This window comes from Petromyzon marinus, chromosome 15, assembly GCF_048934315.1.
Source record: "Petromyzon marinus isolate PM22_M1 ecotype Great Lakes invasive population chromosome 15, UKy_Petmar_22M1.pri1.0, whole genome shotgun sequence".
Lineage (NCBI taxonomy): Eukaryota > Metazoa > Chordata > Hyperoartia > Petromyzontiformes > Petromyzontidae > Petromyzon > Petromyzon marinus.
In genome coordinates, this window is record NC_133681.1 from 1,840,185 (window position 1) to 1,863,897 (window position 23,713).

General features: G+C 49.5%; 1 protein-coding gene across 1 annotated transcript in view; it reads right to left on the reverse strand.

The window, feature by feature from the left end:
* Positions 1-387: 387 nt before the first annotated feature.
* The window catches only part of LOC142924600 (sodium/potassium-transporting ATPase subunit beta-1-interacting protein 2-like), a 27,605-nt gene continuing 4,279 nt past the window's right edge, over positions 388-23,713 (reverse strand). Inside the window, exons 2-5 of the mRNA XM_076067138.1 lie at positions 20,036-20,403; positions 19,234-19,294; positions 6,711-6,795; positions 388-5,038 (exon numbers count right to left, since the gene is read on the reverse strand). Coding sequence (XP_075923253.1) covers positions 5,029-5,038; positions 6,711-6,795; positions 19,234-19,294; positions 20,036-20,403 — 524 coding nt within the window. The 3' untranslated portion in view covers positions 388-5,028. The remainder of the gene's footprint in view (positions 5,039-6,710; positions 6,796-19,233; positions 19,295-20,035; positions 20,404-23,713) is intronic.

A 23,713-nucleotide genomic window follows, 5' to 3' on the forward strand; every position in this document is an offset into this window, starting at 1 on the left:
GCTGCTCGCCGACGAACCTCATGAGCACACGTGGGCAGGGCCGTCCATGGTGGGGGGGGGGGGCGACGGGGGTTTGGGTGGCCCCGGGCAAACCCATCACTGTCCGTGCGGGTTCCCTCCGGGCGCCTTCAAACTCAACCCGAGGTGTTACATCTGACACGACCGTGAGGTCGAAGCGCGCTCACACCCTCCCCCCCCCCCCAAAGCGCGGGGCACGGGGCGGTCGCCACGATTTTCCGTGCACGCAAGGGGACAACCTCTGGGCACGACCAACGACTGCTCCATCGACTCCGTCCGTCCTCCGTCAGCCATGGACGAAGCGAATCGACCCCAGAGCCCCTCGCGGGCGCGTCCCCGTCCCAAGCCGCACGCTCCCGACAGAGAAAATGCCAAGGCATCATTTGTTATATTCGTCGAGAGGAACATGTCAAAACGAAATTGGAAATATGCAAGACAATTTACATGTCGGGCTAATAATAGTAATCGGTTCGTAATGTGGCGAAGTCGTGTTTAACTTTAAATGTATATATTTTAAATACGCGCGTGTGTGTTTTCATGTGTGTGAGATGCACCGCGCTATTAGACCCAGATTTGTCTGGGTTCGATTCTCGGCCACGGCGAACATCAGTGGCGAGTGATGTCAAAACCCTGCCCTGGGACCCCCCTTTCCCCCACTACTCCGTCGACTCGGCCTCAATTGAGTCACCTGGTGCGGTGTGTAAACAATTGCTTAACATCGGCGCTGGGTATAGAAAGACAAAGGCGGCCGGGCGTGGTTTCTTGCTGCACCACCACGTCGTAGCCTTAATAGGTGCTCGCTAACAGCACTTACTCAAATATTCTGTATGGCTATACGGTGAGAAGGGGTCTCTTGTATGGGTAGTTCGTGTCACGAACACCCCCATTACACATGGTACATCCCACAGCCACGTCTGAAACGCCATAGAATCACGGCATGTACCATTGTATGTACAGGTTGAAGGGGGGGGGAGGGTGGCGGGGTTAGGCCAGGCATTTACAATTATTATTAAGTAGTCTTAATCAGGGATGCCCCCTGTGTTGCAATGGTCAGCACAATCGACTTGTAAGCCTCAAGTCACGGGGGAGCCAAGTGGTGGCACTGGCAAGTCGCGTGTGATGGGGCAGAGTGTGGGAACTCCCAGCTCCTCCACGAGACGTCTCGCCAGCGTGAAAAGACAAATAAAGCCCCCCCCCACCCCTGCACGCCCCCCTCTTAAGAGAGAGGAGAGAGGAGCTCCCTCGAGCTTCTTATCGTGGATCCCCTCGCTCCAGCAGCGGCGTTTTAGAAAGCACTTGCGGGGCTGCGCCTGTGCAGTCACCACGGCCACTCCCCCCGCCTTCTGCGCGTCTCTCTCGCGAAGCGTCCGCGGCGGGGCGCGTGGGGTGGTTCGGCCAACTTCATAGCACGAGGGAAGTAGTTCGGCATGAATTCCGCATCCCTAAGATGGTAATTACAATTCCAGTCCACCCACGCCGCCACCACAACCTTCACCAGCAGCAGCAGCATAGTCTATCGATTGAGTCATTACCATCATCATCAGCAGCAGCAGGAGGAGGAGGAGCAGCGTTTGGTCAATCCATTGTTGGAAGACAATCTCCCCAAGCCGCCTCCATCTGTGTGATCGATATGCGATTTCGATATCTTCTGCTGCTTTAGCTGCTGTTTGTTGTTGTTGTTATTGGGTGCAGTTGTGAACAACAGCCATGTGAGACATGAGTACATCCTATCGGCATAATCATTGGTTCACTGCAGCTCAAAGACTCCGCCCCTACGAGGCGCGTGGTGAGGTTAGGAGATGTCCACGTGCGCGGCATTTGAAGGTCCGCAGACCGGGATCGGTGACCTCGCCGACAATTATGTTCATCGGGGAGGGAAGTTCCATATCCGGACAGCGGAGCGAAGGAGGAGGGAGCTTCTGTCCAGGGAGCAATGTTGTTACGGGCGTCCCGTGATGATTCCGTTTCGTGTAAAAAAATAAAATAAAAACGTGTTCAAAGGTTCGTTCCATGTGGGGTCTTTGGCGAAGACGTGGGCGCGATGGGACTTGGGCCGTCCCGTCACCGTTCCCGTTAAAAATGACTCACTCGTTAATTGATTAGTTCGTTCGTGGATTGATCAATGCTTGCTTGGTTGATCAGTTAGTTGATCATCCGGTTAGTTGATCAGTGGGATGGTTTTATTGGTTAGGCAGTTGATTAGTGGATCAGCTGGTGAGTTGGTTGATAAATGAGTTGGTCCGTTGGTTGATCATTCGTGTGGATGGTTGATCATCTGGTTGATCATCTGGTTCAATGGTTAACAAGTTGTTTCAATGATATGGTGGCTTGGTTGTTTCATCAGCTGATTGCGTGGGCTGCTTGGAAGATTGAAAGTTCAGTAAAAACAAATTGTTTTGCTGATGTACCTGTGTTGGCAGTGCTGCACAAGCACAGACAACAATAACAACTCAACACGGCCAGTATCAGTATGAAAGGCGACGTTTCGGGCAGTCGTCCTTCTTCACAGCACATAGACAGGTGAAGCAGAGGGCCATTGCCTGAAACGCCGCCTATTACGGTACTTTTTTTATTTAAAGGCCAGTGTTATTGACGAATGTTGGAGTATTATTTTATATTTAGTTATAAGTTAGCCCACGAGAGGGCAGCATAGGATCAGGGCTCGATCTCAAAGAGAGCACGTGGCTTCGTCAATGGACGATCTCAAAGAGAGCACGTGGCTTCGTCAATGGACGATCTCAAAAAGAGCACGTGGCTTTGTCAATGGACGATCTCAAAGAGAGCACGTGGCTTCATCAATGGACGATCTCAAAGAGAGCACGTGGCATCGTCAATGGACGATCTCAAAGAGAGCACGTGGCTTCGTCAATGGACGATCTCAAAGAGAGCACGTGGCTTTGTCAATGGACGATCTCAAAGAGAGCACGTGGCTTCGTCAATGGACGATCTCAAAGAGAGCACGTGGCTTTGTCAATGGACGATCTCAAAGAGAGCACGTGGCTTCGTCAATGGGCGATCTCAAAGAGAGCACGTGGCTTTGTCAATGGACGATCTCAGAGAGAGCACGTGGCTTCATCAATGGACGATCTCAAAGAGAGCACGTGGCTTCGTCAATGGACGATCTCAAAGAGAGCACGTGGCTTCGTTAATGGACGATCTCAAAGAGAGCATGTGGCTTCGTCAATGGACGATCTCAAAGAGAGCACGTGGCTTCGTCAATGGACGATCTCAAAGAGAGCATGTGGCTTCGTCAATGGACGATCTCAAAGAGAGCACGTGGCTTCGTCAATGGACGATCTCAAAGAGAGCACGTGGCATCGTCAATGGACGATCTCAAAGAGAGCACGTGGCTTCATCAATGGACGATCTCAAAGAGAGCACGTGGCATCGTCAATGGACGATCTCAAAGAGAGCACGTGGCTTCGTCAATGGACGATCTCAAAGAGAGCACGTGGCTTTGTCAATGGACGATCTCAAAGAGAGCACGTGGCTTCGTCAATGGACGATCTCAAAGAGAGCACGTGGCTTTGTCAATGGACGATCTCAAAGAGAGCACGTGGCTTCGTCAATGGGCGATCTCAAAGAGAGCACGTGGCTTTGTCAATGGACGATCTCAGAGAGAGCACGTGGCTTCATCAATGGACGATCTCAAAGCGAGCACGTGGCTTCGTCAATGGACGATCTCAAAGAGAGCACGTGGCTTCGTTAATGGACGATCTCAAAGAGAGCATGTGGCTTCGTCAATGGACGATCTCAAAGAGAGCACGTGGCTTCGTCAATGGACGATCTCAAAGAGAGCATGTGGCTTCGTCAATGGACGATCTCAAAGAGAGCACGTGGCTTCGTCAATGGACGATCTCAAAGAGAGCATGTGGCTTCGTCAATGGACGGCTTCTCTCCGCGTCACTTGACGGCGACGATAGAAGCCATTATTGTTTATAATGATCGCTATCAATATTGCTTAAAACAAACGGCTATCGGTTTCAAACAATAATGTGACGTGCTCTATACTTTCGTACGACATATACAGAGCGACTGGTCAACCATTTTGCGTGCATATTGTTACCGGCGTTCCATTCGGTGGCATCGGAAGTTGATGAGCACGCAGCGTTTGTACCTCTTGTGCAAGCGGATGCACGGAAGTGTGTTGGACTTCCTTTCGCACCGCACGTAGCCAGCCGTGCCAATTGGGTTACGCAATCGTCAGATCTCAACTTTGCCACGCTCACAATAGGGGCGATGGTCGGTTGTGCAATGACCGAAACGATAACAACGTCGGCACATTCGCAAAGTTAGCTCGACACTTTAATTTCCCCCGCGTGTGAAGGGAATACGCCCACAACTGCAGGGGCGTCGTTTCAAATCATGGAATTGTGACGTTATTGTGACGTCATTGTGACGCTATTGTGACGTCATTGTAGCATTAAAATTGGGGCCGGTCGTGGCGTTGGCACAATCGGGAGCAGAAGTGGTGCATCTGCCATTCATCTCAGCCAGGCAACCCATGGCCCCTTGGGTCTGTACCGTGACCCCCCGCCAGTGAGTCTTGGACACTTCACACGATGTCCTCAAAGCGCACCTAGCCTCGCACGAGCGCCGTGGTGAAGTCACCGCCACTTTGGTGGTGAATTGGCGGCTCTTCTCGTTGTTTTTGGCTGCCCATCCCCTCGTGTGCCGTTTGACGGCCTTCATAGGTGCTCCGCTAACAGCACTTGCCCCCCAGAGTCTGCTGAACGCTATATGGCGGGGACCTTTGTCTTTAGTTTTACAGTTTGGAGACAACAACAACCGCCATTCGCCACTAAGTGGCGGTGACGACATCGCACACACACACGCGCGCACACGGTGCGTTCCGTCTCCACGTGTCCGTGTTTCTTCAGGTGTGGCCGCACACTATTCGCTGGTTATTCGCTGGCGGCAGGCTTCGTGTGTGGAATTGTGAAGTGGTTGGTAACAATTTCATCTTCTCCGTGAGATGTCGCACAAATGGGCCCTCCTCGCCTCCGTTATTTAGTTCGGGCTGTTTAAGAGACACATCAACAACAACAACAACAACAAATTACCATCTTTTTTTTTTAAACAGTTCACAAATAATCGGGCAGTCAACAAATATTACTTGTCGAGCATATTGTATATACTTGGCATAATACGTCAAAAATTTGTCAAATTTCTCCCAAATTTATTCCGATTGTTCCGCGATAGTGGGTCACGTCATGGGATGAAGACTCCATTCGGAAATCTCGCAGAGCAGTGCCAACCATCTGTGTTGCCGGAGACCGGCCCGCAGAAGTGAATCTCGCAGAGCTACCTCTGACGTTCTTTCTTTCTCCCACGTGGGAGTAATATTCGCCGCACGACGGTCAAACCGGTATTTAGAATGATCTCAGCTGCAATGTGGCCACGTCGACCTGGTTAACTTGACCGTGCTGAGACCATGAAACTTGAGAACCCGGCTTAATCACAGGCGACTTGAAACCTGGAATCGAACTCAATGATTTCAGCGATGCTCGCTCAGCGCTCTGACCCAACCCCGTAGCATCGGACGTGGCGGGGAGGGGGGATGGGGGGGGGACGAGGAGGGGGGCAGCGGAGGGCTGAGCCATGCCCTGGTCAATGCTCAACCCCTCTTGGAAATGACTGCAATCGAGGCCGGATTATCACTCGTTCCGTTGCGCCTCTCACGTGAGTTTAAGCAGTGCCGGATTAAGCGAGTGAAGAGCCTGTAGCATGATGTTATAAAGGGGCCTTAAATAAATAAATAAACACGTTAAAACACATAAATTAACTTGTATAGTAAAGTAATTGGATTTTTTCATTTGCTATACAGCCAGATAACACGACAAATCGATAACCTTAAACACCCAGTCGTTCATACAAGTTGAAGGCGGTATAGTACTATAGTAATAGAGCAAGAGCAGAATCACTGAACCGGAATTGATAGCTTGAAAGCATTTAGCGCGGGGCCCTTGAAAGTGCGGGGCCCGTAGCATCCGTAGCTACTACATCCGTAGCGACTTGTGCTACTAGGATAATCCGGCACTGAGTTTACGGGTTGCTTAACAGTGACTATGCTGTGGGGGTGGGGGGGAGACACGCAAGGGAGTGGGGTGGAATCGTCGCCACAACAGAAGCAGAAACAGCAGCAGAAGCAGAGAATGGGCAGTGGTGATGATCAGGGGCTCAGCCACACTGGGGAAATTGAGGCCATCTGGCACGCTCTCCCTTGTGATATGTTAACTACCTCGCGTGGCGTAAAGGTGGTCGTGGGTTCCATCCCGATCATGACGCCTTTTTTATATCGAGTTTGCGTCTCTCTCTCTCTCTCTGCCTGTGGTCGCGTGGATTTTTCTCCTGGTCCTCCGGATTATCCCCCGCTCCACATTTAGAATCAGCATCGCGCGTGCAGAGTGTATGGCTGCTATACATTTCCACGTGATGATAAGCCACTTCGATAGCTAGGTCGTTCCTGAAAATTGTTTTATATATCGCCCAGCGGGGCATTTACCTGGTAACAATATTAAATAAATACTTGCATCTCCGCAGCCGGCCCTGGCATAATTCGGTTTTGCGGTGGAAAAAAATGTATTAGCCCTATCTGGAGAAGCATTCTGGGGGGAGGGGGTGCCCTGACCCCCACAGTGGCTGAGCCCCTGGGCAGGGACCGAGGAGGAACAAGTTGAGAGGGTACTTACACATAGACAGGCTTTAACTGTAAGTGTGAAACTTTCTGTGGGGAGTGGTAGGCTGTGTATGAATGGAATCCACCTATGAAGTCAACTGGGTCAGAGAGAGAGAGGAAGGAAGAAGGAAATAAATAACTAAACGAATAAAAGAAAATCGGAGAAGTATTTTAGCGTAAAAATAAAAAATGTTAAGAGTGAAAATAGGTTTGTAGGGATGTAACGATTTCTGTCACTCGGTGATCCAATGGATTTTGACAATACGACAGGAGACTTATTTGTGATGATTGTTGTTATCGAGTACGCGGCATCTATATACTGCACTGGTTATGATTATATCTCGATAGTGGTATCAATCTATAGGGATGTGATAACACAGCTCCTTGATCACTCCACTGCTGGATGAAGACCTCCTCCATGAGGCTTCTAGAATGGGGGAGGCCTTCAATCAGCAGTGGATTGACAAACATATTTTAAAAATCATTTACGGTAAAAAATTATATACACTGTTATTTACTTATTAATATCAAGCTGTAGTTTTTTGTTTTAATCAAAAGCATGAACCGTGATCATGCAAAACTGAGTTCAATCGACAAATAGATTAATCGTTACATCCCTAGGAGCAGAATATTGTGGGAGGAGAGATGGTAGAGGCGGGGAGAGACGAGGGGGAGAGACGAGGGGGAGAGACCAGGGGGAGAGAGAGAGGGAGGGAGGGAGAGATGAAAGGGAGAGATAAAAATGGAGAGATGGGGAGAAACTTAGAGATGTGGAATCCCTGCAGACCAAATAACGAGAGAAACAGAGAGACATTGAAAGGGGAGAGAGGGAGTCATTGCAAGAGAGAGAGAGATTGGATAACAGTCACAACACACGACCCCGACCATTCAGAGTAGGGGGGGGGGGGGGTGGGGGTCTTGTTGTATATGAGCCTTTTCCAAAATTGATATTAACAATAATATTTGCCGTTATATATATCATATTTTTTTTTAACAAACGAAACAAAATAATTAATAAAACCCGTAAGCCAGGCACACAAAAAACCAGGTGTCGGCCATAAACAGGCTATTAATAAATAAAGAAATAATAAAACTCTCGAGGCGAGGATGTTAGCAGCTATCTGCGAAGATCTCCAGATGAACAAGAGTTTGATGTGCCCTAAGGGCGGTCAAGCAGAGGGAAGCCCTCCCGCAAGCCAGAAATGAGGACGCCCACGGGTTAAACTATTTTTTTTTTAAAACAACGGTTCAAATTTAAAATGCAATAACAAGAATGAGCTAAAGTTAGCGGTCCTCGCGCTCACTCCAATCAAGACCAGGCCACCAGATACATCAGTGAATTATTATCCAATAATTAATTCGCTATCAAATGATTTTCACCTTTAATACTCTTACTGTTAAAACAAAGCTTGGAGACAAAATACCGAGTCACATCAAAGGTTATCGAGAAGGAATGAGGCGAACGGGCAAACTTACGAAAGAGTTTAAACAATATCCCAAGCAACCCCGACCATCTTTGTCTCTCTCACAGCGCGGAGAAGCAGGAATTACACCTTATCACAAGGGGCCATCTGGAAAAGCCAGCCGTGTTTGATGAGGAGACACACCCCACCCCACACACGGCAACCAGACAAACAAGTTTTAAAGAAATTGCAAAATAACATTAACAATAATGTGTTAACCTTAAACGATATTCCATTATAGAACCTTACAGAACCAAGGGATATGGATTCCAACAATCTGGAAACGGACCTCTTAAACTCAGGATGAAAATTATTTTTCTTTTTAATAATTCCATCATAACATTTCGAACCTCGGTAAACCGAGAGGTGTCGGGAGGACGTAGTTACAAACACGAGTCGTGGCGAACATGGGACCAAATGGTATTTGAGAAATATAAGTCGAAAGTATAAAGAGATAGGTGCTCCCGACCACCTTTGTCTCTCCCGAAGAGCGCGAGAGAGGAATTTCACGCCAGGGCAAACAGATCGTTATCGCAGGAGCCATCTGTACACACACACACGAACTCACACACACAGACCCCGCCCCCCCCCTTGTCCACTGCGCAGAGAGAATTGTCTTTGAATATAACGGTCAGCCGCATTTTTTCAAAAGGCCAGTGAAGTTAAGTCAAGAGTCAAGACGTCCACAGGACGAGCAGTCGCATGGAGCGGCTGGCTCCTAGCCTCGCTGAGTAGCGAGGATCGCTGAGTCGCGATGTATCAACAAAAGTGAGTCATACAGCAGTGGAGGAAACCTGCTGTCAGCGAACCAGCACGGGCGCGTTCGCGCACTTCAACAGAGAGAGCACGTGCGACTCAACTCACTCAACTGAAGGAAAAGCTTGGGCAGCCGCCAACAACTTCAGCAAACCAGTGACCAAGCGCGTGCGACTTGAGTCATACAGCAGTGGAGGAAACCTGCTGTCAGAGAGCCGCCAACAACCTCAACAAAGAGAGCGCGTGCGACTCGGCTCACTCAGCAGAAGAAAAACTTGACCTGTCGCTCGCGAGCGCAGCGTCAGATAATACAGCAGCGGAAAGAGCGCGCGCCGGCGTAGCTCATCCAGCAGTGGAGGAAACTGCTGTCAGCGAATCAGCACGGGCGCGTTCGCGCATCTTCAAGGAGAAAGAGCGCGGCCAGCAACGCCAAGCAAGAGCGTGCAGCAGCTCAGCCAGCAGTGGAGAGAAACTGCTATCAGCGAATCAGCACGGGCGCGTTCGCGCATCTTCAAGGAGAGGGAGCGCGCCACCAGCGTGCCATCAGCACCATCACCAGCGCGTGCCAACAGCGCGCCACCAGCGTGCCATCGGCACCAGCGCGTGCCAGCAGCGTGCCACCAGCGTGCCACAGTGCGCAACTTCGCGTCACCAGCGCTGAGAGGGCAGCGGCCCCGCACTCAACACCCATCGGCGCGACGACGGCGAGCGTCGTGCTGACTCATCCAGCCAGCGGTGGACAGAAACTGGCAGCCGGTCGTATGCAACCCCTCCTCCACACTCTCCCCCTCACTCCCCCACCGCGCCGCAACACACAGGAAACACATTTTGGACACAAGAGATGCTAACCTCGGCGTCTGCTTTACGCAAAGAATTGAACCAGTGATAAAGAAGACACACGATACGCATATCGGGATAATCAAGAAGGGTGCCACTCCAAGGTGGTGCATTAATAATAAATTCATAAAGGAAAATACTGCTGTCATTGAGTTGCATAATAACCAATCGTCCTGTTAACAACGTGATACGAATTGACTTGAAGGTCTATGAATGGATGTGGTACTGTGTGGGCAATGTTTAAACACGAATTTACATATTATAAGGTTAAGGTTTTGATAGAATAGTTGCATGTTTTAATCTCTCTCTCAACAACCGATTGATTGCGTTACGCGTCGGGAATTAACCACAGGTGCCGCTATCGAGGTGAAACAACGCAATCGTGATGGTATCATGTTAACGCTGTGTTGAAATTCCAAATCCCGAGATTGAGTTTTTCATATTATCCAAAAATTAAAGTTAGCTAGAAAATAAAATTGATCAAAGCAGAAGGTTTGTGTGTGATTCTTCCTGAAATCCTGCATAATATTGTTCTGCGTATGAGATCTGAATCCTGGGGACCTATCATAAGCACACTATCACCACACTTTATCCATAACACACATAATTCGTAATGTTAAATCGAGAGTAATCGTATCCTTATCGATAATACGGAATTAAAGAGCAGAGTCGAATCGACTCTCTCTCATTCACGCTCACAACGTCTGCGTCACTGCATACGATTAATTGCGTCATTCCAATTCATAACACAATCCTAGTCACCGAGGCTCGACCTGATAATCCATAACGACCTGCATTATCATAACCACGCCCACTCGCATAAATTAATACAATTATCTCTCGAATCAGCATAATTTATGCGCATAATTACACCGATTAACATAATTTCGGATAAATTATGCAAATCTCAAATTTCATTTAATTTTCATTATTTTCATCAATTTTCATAACACCTATATATACAACATATTGGGGGCTCGTCCGGGATCTCTCGCAGACAGTTTATGCTTGAATTAAGGAACAAATCACTGTTGTATTAACCAAGGTTTTATGATCTAACGTTACCCTGTGACTGTAACGGGTGTAAAACAAACAAAAAAAACGCACACTGAAGGGAAATTCCAGAGTAGCAGGGTATAACAAAGACAGTTGAAGTAAGATTATTTGCTCGAGTCAAACTGACCACATCCTGTGATACAAGTGTTTTTATACGTGCTCTGAAGGGAATACCAGAGTCACACGAGTCGAACTGATGCATTCTGGATACAACTGTTTTGATATGCACTCTGAAGTGAAATTCCAGAGATGCTCGTATTAAGAGTAATTTTTGAGTGGATTGCGGGATATTGGGAACTTGTACCAAAAAGGTCAGGCCGATCTGCTACAGAGCAAACAAATCAGGGAGACACATGGAAGGGGAGCTGTATTGATGACATTGGGACACTGCTTAAGAACTGGATAAAATGGGAGAAAAGCGAACACGATGTAAAAACATCAGGAATAGCTACGCTGAACTCAGACCCTCTCGCACAGACAGACAAACAGAGATTATGGGATGAGGAAAATTTCGGAAAAGAAACAGGTGGGACTGATAACCCCGAAGTCAGAGTGAGACAGAATATTAAAACTAAATCACCAGGAGATTATGTACTAATAACGCGAGAAAGGGCGGAGCCGAAGCTCCGAGGCAACTCTCCAGGAAAACGCACACCACGCACAGACGGCCGACACAAACATCGCGACAGGCACGACGCACCAGACAAATATAAATCAAACACCCCACAAAAACCACCTAAGTATGAGCCATGGGGAAAACAGGAGTCACCGGGCAAAGTTGACCCACGTTACAGGCGCAAAATACACTACAAAAATCATGTTAAGCAACGCCACCGTGATGTTAATGACTCATCCGAATCTGACTCGGATGACGATGATCAACTTTCCGAATATTCGTTCGGTAGTAACACTCTGAAATTGATGGACAAAGCTCTCGTCAGAATTCCCTATTTTGATCCACACAATAAGAACAGGGACATTCACACTCACATCGCAACGGTAGAAGCAGAAGCAATGATCAGGGGTCTGAGGAAAACGGATGAAAAAGCGAGTTTGCTGAAACGCAGCTTGCATGGACAGTCCATATCATGGGTAAAGTCGCTACCATACGAGGTTCGGAACGATTTTAAAAAGCTTAGCCTGGCAGTGATTCGGAAGTTTGGAGAATATTTAACACTGTCTGAGGGATTTAACGCTGCAAAATCTATGACCCAGTGTGCAGACGAGGATCCTCGGGATTACCTCATGCGATTTAAAAGAGCGTACTATGCGGGCGATGTGGATCAGTATCACGAAGGTGACAAAAGGTTCAAAATTATGTTTTTTGGATCTTTGAGTCCAGAGATTACAGAAATTGTGGGAATGGTCTTGAATCCAGAAACAGCCTCCTTAGACCACATAGTGGATCGGGCACACATGGCTTGGCTGTACCGGGCTAAAAACAATGATTTCACAGCACACAGTGAACGGGACAAGGCAACCAGCCTATCAGACGAAAATAAAAAACATGTGAGGCATTTGATGCACGCAGGCCCACAGTGCAGAAAACAAAAAGCACCCACGGATTACCAACATAATTACATACACGGGTGGTCAAATAACAATTACACGAGACAATGGCACGCAGACCAGGAGCGATCGCAGCATGCAGGGACGCGTATTTGCGAGAATCGCAACGTGTGGAGACCACGAGCAAAGTCAGACCAGTGCTCAATTCCACGGCACACAGACCGAGAGCGTTCGCAGCGTGCAGAGACGCGTATTTGCGACAATCGCCACGGGTGGAAGCAAAGAGCAGGACCATATCTTCACCCAATGCAGCGGCACACAGCCGGCCAAAATTACCCACACAGATGGCGAGATAACAATTACGGTCGACAGTGGCACATAGAGAATGGGCGGCCACGACACACAAAGACACATAATCGCGAGAATCACGGCGTGTATAGGCCAAGAGCAGAATCACGCCGATTCCCCATTCCACGATACACAAGGGGCACACATGGCTTGGCTGTAACAAAGAGGGTGACATGGGCACGTGACAAATCGCTCACACTGGTTGAGAGGAAAATGACAGGGAAAGAGGTGTCCGCTGATCTGAAAAAAAAATCACAGCCCTTGGAAAAAATCAAGCAGGCTGGAAGTTACAAACAGAACCAGGAGGGGAACCATGATTGTGGAAAACTAAAAGCGCCATGCACACGCTTTGATGTGGTGGGGAACGCGAGAGTCGCTCCCGTGGTGAACACACCTATTGAACAAGGAAAATTAACCATGAAGCGTGATCTAACAGGAAATGATAACCAACAGGATCGGGAGGAGAAACATGCTTGTTTGGTAAATGGAAACGCGATCAATTGTGTCGCAAAATTGCGTGAGAGTACAGTAAAAGTGCCAGGGAAACGCGTTACGGAGACAAAAATCCATGATGGATTGGGGAATGTGTGGAAATCCAGCACACGCAAAAACATGGAATCGAATCGAGGCACGGAATCAGATCGTGGTACGGAGTCAGCAAATCTGCACATGGCTGCGGAGAAGGCAAATGACCCCAACAGTCGAGCACGGAAACTCGTGTTGTGTACTAATCCTGGTGGCGCTCGACATGGCTTCACGCCACATAAACCCACTGGGAAGGCGAGGGATAAAAAAAATTACCGATACGAACCAAGGAACCGTGCTCATTTGGCTAAAGCCATACCGACGATGAACCAAAACGACGATGTGATGATGTTGCATGGAAAGGTCACAGGTTACTCTAAAATACCTGGCCATGAGAAAAATTATTCTGCACTCTTGACCAAAGGTGGCAGTAAGGTTGCCAATAACTTGGTAAACAGAAAACAAAGAGGTGAATGGAGGGAAACTGTGTACCACCGGGCGCGAAACCGCTATCCAGTGTTTCCCAGGAACTGAAACAAAAATCAAAGTAGCAATAATTGATAACAACCGATGTAACATGTTGCCTTTATTTTTTCTTTTTCCTGTTCTTTTATTTTCTTATTTCAAATGTAATCATGCTGTGACACGTACGCGCGCGTTGTAAGGAAAAATCAGTCAACTCGAGGAATGTCGATGGTTTTAGATGGAAAAGGCATTTTTCTTTTATTTTTAAAAATAATCCGTGGCAGACCACCGATCATTTTTAAAAGGGCGGTGTGTTGTATATGAGCCTTTTCCAAAATTGATATTAACAATAATATTTGCCGTTATATATATCATATTTTTTTTTAACAAACGAAACAAAATAATTAATAAAACCCGTAAGCCAGGCACACAAAAAACCAGGTGTCGGCCATAAACAGGCTATTAATAAATAAAGAAATAATAAAACTCTCGAGGCGAGGATGTTAGCAGCTATCTGCGAAGATCTCCAGATGAACAAGAGTTTGATGTGCCCTAAGGGCGGTCAAGCAGAGGGAAGCCCTCCCGCAAGCCAGAAATGAGGACGCCCACGGGTTAAACTATTTTTTTTTTAAAACAACGGTTCAAATTTAAAATGCAATAACAAGAATGAGCTAAAGTTAGCGGTCCTCGCGCTCACTCCAATCAAGACCAGGCCACCAGATACATCAGTGAATTATTATCCAATAATTAATTCGCTATCAAATGATTTTCACCTTTAATACTCTTACTGTTAAAACAAAGCTTGGAGACAAAATACCGAGTCACATCAAAGGTTATCGAGAAGGAATGAGGCGAACGGGCAAACTTACGAAAGAGTTTAAACAATATCCCAAGCAACCCCGACCATCTTTGTCTCTCTCACAGCGCGGAGAAGCAGGAATTACACCTTATCACAAGGGGCCATCTGGAAAAGCCAGCCGTGTTTGATGAGGAGACACACCCCACCCCACACACGGCAACCAGACAAACAAGTTTTAAAGAAATTGCAAAATAACATTAACAATAATGTGTTAACCTTAAACGATATTCCATTATAGAACCTTACAGAACCAAGGGATATGGATTCCAACAATCTGGAAACGGACCTCTTAAACTCAGGATGAAAATTATTTTTCTTTTTAATAATTCCATCATAACATTTCGAACCTCGGTAAACCGAGAGGTGTCGGGAGGACGTAGTTACAAACACGAGTCGTGGCGAACATGGGACCAAATGGTATTTGAGAAATATAAGTCGAAAGTATAAAGAGATAGGTGCTCCCGACCACCTTTGTCTCTCCCGAAGAGCGCGAGAGAGGAATTTCACGCCAGGGCAAACAGATCGTTATCGCAGGAGCCATCTGTACACACACACACGAACTCACACACACAGACCCCGCCCCCCCCCTTGTCCACTGCGCAGAGAGAATTGTCTTTGAATATAACGGTCAGCCGCATTTTTTCAAAAGGCCAGTGAAGTTAAGTCAAGAGTCAAGACGTCCACAGGACGAGCAGTCGCATGGAGCGGCTGGCTCCTAGCCTCGCTGAGTAGCGAGGATCGCTGAGTCGCGATGTATCAACAAAAGTGAGTCATACAGCAGTGGAGGAAACCTGCTGTCAGCGAACCAGCACGGGCGCGTTCGCGCACTTCAACAGAGAGAGCACGTGCGACTCAACTCACTCAACTGAAGGAAAAGCTTGGGCAGCCGCCAACAACTTCAGCAAACCAGTGACCAAGCGCGTGCGACTTGAGTCATACAGCAGTGGAGGAAACCTGCTGTCAGAGAGCCGCCAACAACCTCAACAAAGAGAGCGCGTGCGACTCGGCTCACTCAGCAGAAGAAAAACTTGACCTGTCGCTCGCGAGCGCAGCGTCAGATAATACAGCAGCGGAAAGAGCGCGCGCCGGCGTAGCTCATCCAGCAGTGGAGGAAACTGCTGTCAGCGAATCAGCACGGGCGCGTTCGCGCATCTTCAAGGAGAAAGAGCGCGGCCAGCAACGCCAAGCAAGAGCGTGCAGCAGCTCAGCCAGCAGTGGAGAGAAACTGCTATCAGCGAATCAGCACGGGCGCGTTCGCGCATCTTCAAGGAGAGGGAGCGCGCCACCAGCGTGCCATCAGCACCATCACCAGCGCGTGCCAACAGCGCGCCACCAGCGTGCCATCGGCACCAGCGCGTGCCAGCAGCGTGCCACCAGCGTGCCACAGTGCGCAACTTCGCGTCACCAGCGCTGAGAGGGCAGCGGCCCCGCACTCAACACCCATCGGCGCGACGACGGCGAGCGTCGTGCTGACTCATCCAGCCAGCGGTGGACAGAAACTGGCAGCCGGTCGTATGCAACCCCTCCTCCACACTCTCCCCCTCACTCCCCCACCGCGCCGCAACACACAGGAAACACATTTTGGACACAAGAGATGCTAACCTCGGCGTCTGCTTTACGCAAAGAATTGAACCAGTGATAAAGAAGACACACGATACGCATATCGGGATAATCAAGAAGGGTGCCACTCCAAGGTGGTGCATTAATAATAAATTCATAAAGGAAAATACTGCTGTCATTGAGTTGCATAATAACCAATCGTCCTGTTAACAACGTGATACGAATTGACTTGAAGGTCTATGAATGGATGTGGTACTGTGTGGGCAATGTTTAAACACGAATTTACATATTATAAGGTTAAGGTTTTGATAGAATAGTTGCATGTTTTAATCTCTCTCTCAACAACCGATTGATTGCGTTACGCGTCGGGAATTAACCACAGGTGCCGCTATCGAGGTGAAACAACGCAATCGTGATGGTATCATGTTAACGCTGTGTTGAAATTCCAAGGTCGAGAGTTTTCATATTATCCAAAAATTAAAGTTAGCTAGAAAATAAAATTGATCAAAGCAGAAGGTTTGTGTGTGATTCTTCCTGAAATCCTGCATAATATTGTTCTGCGTATGAGATCTGAATCCTGGGGACCTATCATAAGCACACTATCACCACACTTTATCCATAACACACATAATTCGTAATGTTAAATCGAGAGTAATCGTATCCTTATCGATAATACGGAATTAAAGAGCAGAGTCGAATCGACTCTCTCTCATTCACGCTCACAACGTCTGCGTCACTGCATACGATTAATTGCGTCATTCCAATTCATAACACAATCCTAGTCACCGAGGCTCGACCTGATAATCCATAACGACCTGCATTATCATAACCACGCCCACTCGCATAAATTAATACAATTATCTCTCGAATCAGCATAATTTATGCGCATAATTACACCGATTAACATAATTTCGGATAAATTATGCAAATCTCAAATTTCATTTAATTTTCATTATTTTCATCAATTTTCATAACACCTATATATACAACAGTCTCTACGAGTCCAGAATTCCGTGCCACTCTCTGCGAGATGGCAACCACTGAGTACTGCCCGTTGGCGCGTGCCTCGATACATACAATTTGTTTATTTTTCATTGGTTTTGCGACGCCACGCTTATTATTCAAGTCTCGGTGACTTCCTGCTCGAATGAACATCGAGCCCCGCAGAGAGCGGTGGAAATTCCGCATTACCACGGCAGGGGCGAGTATAATATCATCATTGGACAGCAGTCTTTTGACTTTCGCGCCACGCGCTGCTCATTTTGGAGCGACGACGACGACGACGATGATGGTGATGATGATGATGACGATGATGGTGATGATGGTGATGATGGTGATGATGATGATGGTGATGATGATGATGGTGATGATGGTGATGACGATGATGATGACGATGATGACGATGATGATGGTGATGATGGTGATGATGGTGATGATGGTGATGATGGTGATGATGGTGATGGTGATGATGGTGATGATGCTGTGCCGAGCCAACCACCCCAACCGGGGTGTTTGCTCGCGAAAACCTCCTTGTTGCGAGCGACCTCGCTCCACGACGGAGCCACCGGGTCTCTCGCTGGCTCAGTGGGTCGGCAACACGAGGCTTCGGAGACGCGTGCGGCTCTTTAAGGAACTGCTTCGTGACTCTGCGTTATTTACTCAGGGACCACCGTCTCCTGTTCACCAAAGTGCATCGCGGCTCTTGAAATATATTTTGGCGGGGTTTTTTAATCTGAATTCCAAGATTAAATGGCTCGTTGTTATTTCAATTGCAGAGCCCTGCACTGACTCATTCAGCAGTACGGCTATTGCCGCTTGCCTGGGCTCGCGGACTCATTCGGGTTTGCAAATTAAAAATTTTGTGTGCGATTAATTTGATGCTCATTTTTTTGTGTGTGATTTAAATGAATAAAGCAAACTGGTGCTCGAGTAGAAATTGCACGCAGGAATTGTAGTTTGCGCGCGTGTACGTGTGTGTACGTGGGTGTAGGTGAGTGTACGTGTGTGTACGTGGGTGTAGGTGAGTGTACGTGTGTGTACGTGGGTGTAGGTGAGTGTACGTGTGTGTACGTGTGTGTACGTGGGTGTAGGTGAGTGTACGTGTGTGTCCGTGTGTGTACGTGTGTGTACGTGTGTGTACGTGTGTGTCTGTGTGCGGTGGAGGGAGAGCAGTGGTGCAGCGGTTAGCGTGCCGCCCTACGGACCTGGCGGCCAAAATTCGATTCCCGCTCACGACCACGAACACCGGTGACGATTATCTGAACCCTTAATGGGCCTCCCCTAGGTCAACTCAGCCTCAAATGAGTACCTGGTGCGGTGTGTAAACATCGCCATTGGGGAAACAAAAGCGGCCGGGCTTGGTGTTGGCCACCCATCACTTGCCCCAACAGTCTGCTAAGGCTATACGGGGGATATTTGTCTTTGTATTTGGCAGTCAACTAAATCAGTCAACCCATGGCACCTGGGTCTGTTCCGCGACCTTCTGCCAGCGTGCTTTCGACACTTCACAGCCTCGAAGTGCATCGAGCTTGGCACAAGCACCGTGGTGACGTCAGCGGTTATTGTTTTGAGAAAGCAGTTGCCATGGCGACCCCATGATGAGTAGGGTTGCCATCTCTGGGAACATCACGGCATGCGGGGAGATCGCGAGTCGGGCAATGTTATTGGTATTGCGCAACCGACAAAAAACCGGGACTTTCAATGCCCAGTGAAGACTGAGAGTTGTTCCCAGTGCAGCAGCAGCAGTCCCCTCAACAACCCCGTAACGTTGGGCCAACGTTGGCAATCGGTTGGAACCGTTGGATGAACGTTGGTCCGACGTTGGCATATTTACTGGGAAGAGGACGATCCAGGGGAAACCAGGGCAGATGGCAACCGTAGTAACGAGCAGCTACGTTGCACTGCAGGACGCGGGGAGGAGTGACGCGGAGGTGGGGGGGAGTGACGCGGGGGAGGAGTGACGCGGGGGGGAGGATGACGCGGGGGAGTGACGCGGGGGGGTGGGGGGGAGTGACGCGGGGGGTGGGGGGGAGTGACGCGGGGGAGGAGTCACGTGGGGGGGGGGTGATGCAGGCAGGAGTGATGCGGGGGGTGGAGTGACGCGGGGGGTGGAGTGACGCGGGGAGGAGTGACGCGGGGAGGAGTGACGCATCACTTACAGCTGTCTTCTTCTTCCGTGATGACGCTCACGACGTAGCAAGAGTAGACGAATCCGAAGAGCTGCGGGACAGCGACACACGGGGCAGATGGACAAACAACACGAGAGGGACATCAACGAGACAGACGATGAGAACGAAGCGGACGAGACACGCGGTGAGACACGCGATGAGTCTGCGGGTGGCTCGCACGGGCGCTACTGGCGCTGCTGCTGCTACTCGTGCTACTGGCGCTAGTGCAGTTCATGCTGTTGCTGCTGGTGGTGGTGCTGGTGGTGGTGTTGCTGGTGCTGGTTGTGGTGCTGGTGGAGGTGCTGGTGGTGCTGGTTGTGGTGCTGGTGGTGCTAGTGGTGGTGCTGGTTGAGGTGCTGGTGGTGCTGGTTGTGGTGCTGGTTGTGGTGCTGGTGGAGGTGCTGGTGGTGCTAGTGCTGGTGCTGGTTGTGGTGCTGGTGGTGCTGGTTGTGGTGCTGGTGGAGGTGCTGGTGGTGCTGGTGATGGTGCTGGTGCTGGTGGTGGTGCTGGTGGTGGTGCTGCTGGTGGTGCTGGTGGAGGTGCTGGTGGAGGTGCTGCTGGTGGTGGTGCTGGTGCTGCTGGTGGTGCTGGTTGTGATGCTGGTGGAGGTGCTGGTACTGGTTGTGATGCTGGTGGTGGTGCTGGTGGTGCTGCTGGTGGTGCTGCTAGTGGTGGTGCTGGTGGTGCTGGTTGTGGTGCTGGTGGTGCTGGTTGTGGTGCTGGTAGTGGTGGTTGTGATGCTGCTGCTGCTGGTGGTGGTGGTGGTGCTGGTGGTGCTGGTGGTGGAGCTGACCGCAAGGAGGATGTGGACGCCGCTGTGCAGCACCTCGAGGTAGGGGTACTCGAGCAGGCAGCCCGACACGCGCAGCAGCACGTGGCCGTCCGGGGCCGACCCGTCAGGGGCACGCCCCTCCCCGCCCTCGCCCCCCACCGAGGGACCCCCCAACACGGCACCACCACCGCCTCCTCCTCCTCCGCCGCCTCCCACGGCCAGCACGGGTGCCGAGTCCACCGCCTGGGCCACACAGCCCGGGCCGTGCTCGAGGAACCAGGAGCGGTGGCGTGACGCGGTGAAGGTCAAATAGTCGCCACCCTGCGTGGGTCGCCCAGAGGGTGGTTGGGGGTGGTTCGTTAAAAAAAAAACGTTCACGTCGTCTTCATCTTTATATGATTATGTTGATAATAATAATTATGACCACGATTATCATTATTATTATTGGTAGAATTTCAACTCGTAACGCTCCGTCATCGCGAGTGAGGAGCGATGAGAGAGAGAGAGAGGGGGCGACTCAGAGAGAGAGAGGGGGGACGACTCAGAGAGAGAGAGAGGGGACGACTCAGAGAGAGAGAGGGGGGACGACTCAGAGAGAGAGGGACGACTCAGAGAGAGAGGACGACTCAGACAGAGAGAGGACGACTCAGTGAGAGAGAGAGGACGACTAAGAGAGAGATAGGACGACTCAGAGAGAGAGAGGGGACGACTCAGAGAGAGGGGGTGACTCGGAGAGAGAGAGAAAGTACGACTCAAAGAAAGAGATGAATCGGAGAGAGGACGAGTCAAAAAGAGAGAACGACTCAGAGAGAGAGAGAACGACTCAGAGAGAGGGTGCGACTCGGAGAGAGAGAGAGGACGACTTAGAGAGAGAGGCGACTCAGAGAGAGAGAATGACTTAGAGAGAGATAGAGGACGACTCAGAGAGAGGACGACTCAGAGAGAGAGAGGAGGACTCAGAGAGAGAGAGGACGACTCAGAGAGAGAGAGGACGACTCGGAGAGAGAGAGGACGACTCGGAGAGAAAGGGAACGACTCAGAGGAGCCAGGAGGAGGAATTACTGATGAGCGGGAAGGCAGCAGCAGCTTTCCCATCTTCATCATCAACATCGACATCAAAATCATCATCAATGAAATTCTAAATCCCAGGTCGCCCTTTACAAAAGAAAAAAAACCTCCCCCCACGCTCGCCTTCCCCCACGTCCCCCTCCCCCCACGCCCCCTCCCCCCACGCCCCCTCCCCCCACGCTCGCCTCCCCCCATGCCCCCCATGCCCCCCTCCCCCCACGCTCGCCTCCCCCACGCCCCCCTCCCCCCACGCCCCCCTCCCCCCACGCTCGCCTCCCCCCACGCCCCCCTCCCCCCATGCCCCCCTCCCCCCACGCTCGCCTCCCCCCATGCCCCCCTCCCCCCACGTCCCCCTCCCCCCACGCTCGCCTCCCCCCACGCCCCCCTCCCCCCACGCCCCCCTTCCCCCACGCTCGCCTCCCCCCATGCCCCCCTCCCCCACGTTCCCCTCCCCCTATGCCCCCCTCCCCCCACGTTCCCCTCCCCCCATGCCCCCCTCCCTCCACGCTCCCCTCCCCCCATGCCCCCCTCCCCCCATGCCCCCCCCCAACGCCCCCTCACGCCCTCCCCCCAGCTCACAATCCCTTTGATCATTTCCGATTGCAGGCGATCCGAGCGCTGTACAATAATCCAAACAGATTTCATTCTTCTTTGTTTTCTGTCTGCACAACCTCCGCCCGCCATTATATTGCAGTGGGGGAGGCGGGGGTTACATTAACAGTCAAAGGCGCAGCCCCTGCAAATGCTTGCTCACGCCTATGCCGACAGGATGTGACCTACACTCCACGGTATTTGGCCTACTCTTCCACACTCGTCAGACGTCTCTACCAGATATGTCATAATAATGATAACATCTCGTCTCATCTCGAGTTATACGTATACAATGCGCTTTACAACAGTAATCTATATAAGACCTTAGTTTGTACATCTCAATAAACCTCGGGGGGCACTTTCCGACAAGGTAAAAAGCTGAAATGTGGTACATCGGTACCTTTGAGGACACACACAACATGACTAATCTGAAAATCCCAGATTTTTTTTATTTTAAGACCCCCCCTAAATCTCGATTTTCAGCGCAATAAATAAACAAGTGTGTGCGTGGTGTCATTCAGAAACCGTTCCAAATATAAGATTGTGGGTGTTATCGTTTGACAGCGCGTTACACAGCAAATACAATTAAAGCGATAACCATTCTATATTTTTTTTATTGTTTTTCAGATATATCGGATTCAAGCGGTTTTGAATGACAAAATCCGCATTTTATGATCTCCAAATCTGAATAATTCGAAAACTATAAAAGATAGGAGAGCTTCCCCTCACAGTATATTAAATTCATGCATTGTTGTTCTTTCTAATGAGAAATGAACGGGATCTTTCAATTGATCGGTTTCCTATGTGTTCGTTTTTAAATGTAAGAAGTTGAATGAAGTCGTCAACAATTTCTGTGTTTTTTGGGGAAACATAAAAATGTTTGGAGTAGTTAGTGTCTGATCGTAGACAAATGGACAATTAATATTTATATTTTTAAAACATTTAAAGTTTAATACAGCTGTCACTACATGACATATGCAATGACATATATACAGTACTCAGTGTCAGATTTATTTAGTGGAACGTTACTTAAACATTATTTTACACAAATCTCTATTCTTTTTAACACGTAGAAGGCTTTTGCGACCAATATCATCCATAATAAAGTTTATTTTCGTTTAGATCGCGTAAATATATAAATGTGTCGTTAAACCCGCCACCACCCGACACAGCCGATTAGTAAGGGGTGTGTCACGTAAACAGAACGTGGCCAATTCGTCACTAGTACAGCACGCCGGTGTGTTGGAGAGTAAATCCACAACATTTACAATCTGAGTTGTACGACGTTTCGCCAGTAATTACAACTCGCACCATCAAGCGGACTGCTAGATTTGTGAGATTTAACAATTTTTTATTTACTGAAATTTGGCGATAACAACGAATGCAACTATGAACAAAACATATTTCTTTAACTTTTGCCTGGCGAAGACAGGCTTTGGTTAACCATTTTGTACATGGAATGATAGCGGTTAAACTTCGAGAGTGTGGCTATGAAAAGTGTTGGTGTTAGTTATGGTGACAGGGAGTGGTTACGGAGGGGTTGGGGTAAGCCTGCTCGCAGCTCGTGCTGTGCCAACGGCTCGTGCATCACAGCGAGAAGTGCATCGGTTTGATTCCCGACTCGGGCGCATTGCTCCGTGTGGCGTTTGTACGCTCTCTCCATGATCTGCAGAGTCTGTACGTATAGGTATGTGTTTGTGTGTCTGTGTGTGTGTGTGTGGAGCGGTTGTGGAGGAGTTGGAGGCGCTGCTGCTGAACCTGGAGCGTGCCACTAAGAGGTGGGGCCTTACCATCAGCCGCACCAAATCTAAGCACCTGCGTGGGTATTTTGTACCATCGGACACTCCACCCCCACAACTCCCAATTGGTGATGGAGCAGTTGTGGAGAGAGTGGAGAGTTTCCCATACCTGGGCAGTGTGCTCATGACCGGCTCCGGTTTGACAGCAGAGGTCTCACTCCGAATCAGTCGAGCGGCATTATATTTTGATCGGTTGCGTAACGCTGTGTGGAAGCTACCAGGTCCGTCGCTCCACATAAAG